The sequence below is a fragment of the Macadamia integrifolia genome, chromosome 13 (genome assembly GCF_013358625.1).
Source record: "Macadamia integrifolia cultivar HAES 741 chromosome 13, SCU_Mint_v3, whole genome shotgun sequence".
Lineage (NCBI taxonomy): Eukaryota > Viridiplantae > Streptophyta > Magnoliopsida > Proteales > Proteaceae > Macadamia > Macadamia integrifolia.
In genome coordinates, this window is record NC_056569.1 from 1,236,993 (window position 1) to 1,239,730 (window position 2,738).

Here is a 2,738-nt window from a genome sequence, read left to right on the forward strand (position 1 = left end):
GGGAGAAGTGAAATATGGTGGTAGTACACTGCTTAGCTTCTTCACATTGTGTAGCATCTAAATCTCTTAACGTATTTATTTTTGTATTGCAGAATGTCTTTGAGAACAGTTTGATGCAACACCATGTTGCACTTCCTCCTGATGCTATGGGAAAGATTACTTACATTGCACCTGCTGGTCAATACTCACTAAAGGTTTGTCAGCCAAATCCTATGCATTTTAAATAAGCCCTCTTAGTGCATTGATGGTCAATTTACTCATTATTATTTTCCTTTCCCTATCCTGTTAGATTGTAGTGTGGCTTGCTAGTGGTGTTCAATCCAGAGCTTAACACTTTGGGATGCATCACATATTCCTCATGGAGAGAGAGAGACAGAAGGAATTTTGAGGATTATTAATTTTGCTTAGTCTATATTCTGATGTATACCTTTGTGTTCTGTGTGTTCACTGTGTCATGTTTAATTTCATCACCATAAATGCTTAACCTGCCATATGTTTTTGCAGGATACTGTGTTAGAGCTTGAGTTTCAAGGTGTCAAAAAGCAATTTACCATGCTTCAGGTAATTAAGATTATTTACTTTGGCTATTGTTTCAACTTAGGTCTAGATATTTGATTTTTTTTTTTTGGATAAATCAAAATATGAAATTTTGATGTCTTCTTACACTGGTTTTTGCTTACTCCTGTAGACTTGGCCTGTCCGTACACCACGGCCTGTTTCCTCGAAGCTTGCTGCTGATACACCTCTCTTGACTGGACAGGTAATATAGTAAATAAAATACATTGTCTAATGTTGTTACCCTTGACTGCTTCATTATAAGTTGGAGTTCTTTGTTAATTTTTTTTTGTTGAATATTTTCTACAGCGTGTACTTGATGCCCTTTTCCCCTCTGTTCTTGGGGGGACTTGTGCCATTCCTGGAGCATTTGGTTGTGGGAAAACAGTCATTAGTCAAGCTCTTTCTAAGGTGAGTTGTCGTTTATTTGTTGGAGTATGCCTGGGTATCGACCCCATATTCTCCTTTTGTTGGCTAGGCATGATAAAAGCGTGACTAGTGGAGTTCTTATGCGTAAGTTTTTTGTTTGTGTGCAGTACTCTAATTCTGACACTGTGGTTTATGTTGGTTGTGGAGAGAGAGGAAATGAAATGGCAGAGGTGTGTAGCTCTTTTCCTCTTTCCCTTGTTTATCAGCTCGTTGATGGCCTTGAGTATTAATCTTTTACTGAAAAAATTCCAGGTTCTCATGGATTTTCCACAATTGACAATGACGTTGCCTGATGGCCGTGAAGAATCCGTCATGAAGCGCACAACACTTGTAGCTAACACTTCCAACATGCCTGTGGCTGCTCGAGAGGCCTCCATTTATACAGGTTAATATTTTTCTTTTGTAGTTTTGCCTGCCAAGATGGTGATGCAGATCCGGGCTCCAAAACCGGAATCGGATCACTGATGTGCCCCGTCCAAGTATTAGATACTCAAATCAATGTTTCTTCTCTGCGTGTTGATGTGGATCATTTGATCTGGATCAGGGCTGGATGGGACTAATTCAATCTATAGTGCTTGGTGGATTGGCTGATCCACTGGCATGGCCAAACTTACCCGGTCTATATTGCTGCGCGACCTGGGCAGCCAATCCTGAGGCATTACTTTGCTGTTCTATTTTGTGTGCACTTGAATTTCTTGTACTCATTAGTTGTAAAAGGGGGTCGAAAAGAAAGCCCTTCCTGTAGACTGTTCTTGCCGATGTCTTGGGTTGTGCATAACCAGTGGTGAAATCGGTGTATTGTTATGCTTATGTGATCTGGCTGTTTCAGGCATCACGATAGCTGAATATTTCAGAGATATGGGTTACAATGTTAGTATGATGGCTGATTCAACATCTCGTTGGGCAGAAGCTTTGCGTGAAATATCAGGGCGTCTGGTAATTTCCTCTTTTTGTTGGAAAATTTCTTCCTTATTTTGTTTCTGAATTGATGATGTAGATACAACTGCATTTACCTGGTTGGACCAGCATGACCGGCTGTGGAAACAAAGGGCCAAGAAGAACTGGTCCAACCCAGGTTTTTGGTCCAATAAGAGTTGGAAGTAGTTTAGTTTAATATTAAGTCTTTTATTTTTTCTCAAGTTTGTTTTGGGTAGGATACGTATGAAGTAGGAATCAGTTTCAGTGTTAGAGTCTAAGTAGGAGTAGTCTTATTATTTCCCTTTAAATACTTGCATAAACTCAACGTTTGATTTTAGAGTTAATTTAATTTAGAATTGGTGATTTCGTGCGTTTTGTGATTCCCCTTCCCCCTCTTGTGTGATTTTCCATCTTCTCCCTAAGGCTACCCCATCAAATGATATCATAGCTTTAACAATAAAAAAACCTCCAAAATCTGTCATTTATGGCTGCATGTCTTCCAAATAATAAGGTCTTTGTTGGTTGAATGGCCTAATGACCCTTTTCCCCCCAGTAATATCAGTGCTGGTTTCTGCTATTGTTACCTTAAGTGATTGTTGATTATTCACAGAATTTAATTGTTAGTGCTTCATGCATTTTTATTCTGATCTTAGATTTTTTTTGGATGAATAAACAAATTCATTACCAAAGGAGAGAAGAATATACAAAAGGGAGAAGCGGGGGAGGGAAGGCTTAAGCCAATAAGGAAAAGCCAAACCCAGGGGGGAGAAATTACATCAAAGCAACAAGGAAAACCAAACCAGTAGGACCAAGGAGATACAACCAAAAATGGGGGC

General features: G+C 39.4%; 1 protein-coding gene across 1 annotated transcript in view; it reads left to right on the forward strand.

Annotated features, from left to right (window-relative positions):
* LOC122059777 (V-type proton ATPase catalytic subunit A-like) overlaps window positions 1-2,738 on the forward strand; it is a 14,440-nt gene that overhangs the window by 1,608 nt on the left and 10,094 nt on the right. Inside the window, exons 3-9 of the mRNA XM_042622811.1 lie at window positions 55-194; window positions 505-561; window positions 689-760; window positions 865-966; window positions 1,092-1,154; window positions 1,237-1,369; window positions 1,814-1,920. Coding sequence (XP_042478745.1) covers window positions 55-194; window positions 505-561; window positions 689-760; window positions 865-966; window positions 1,092-1,154; window positions 1,237-1,369; window positions 1,814-1,920 — 674 coding nt within the window. The remainder of the gene's footprint in view (window positions 1-54; window positions 195-504; window positions 562-688; window positions 761-864; window positions 967-1,091; window positions 1,155-1,236; window positions 1,370-1,813; window positions 1,921-2,738) is intronic.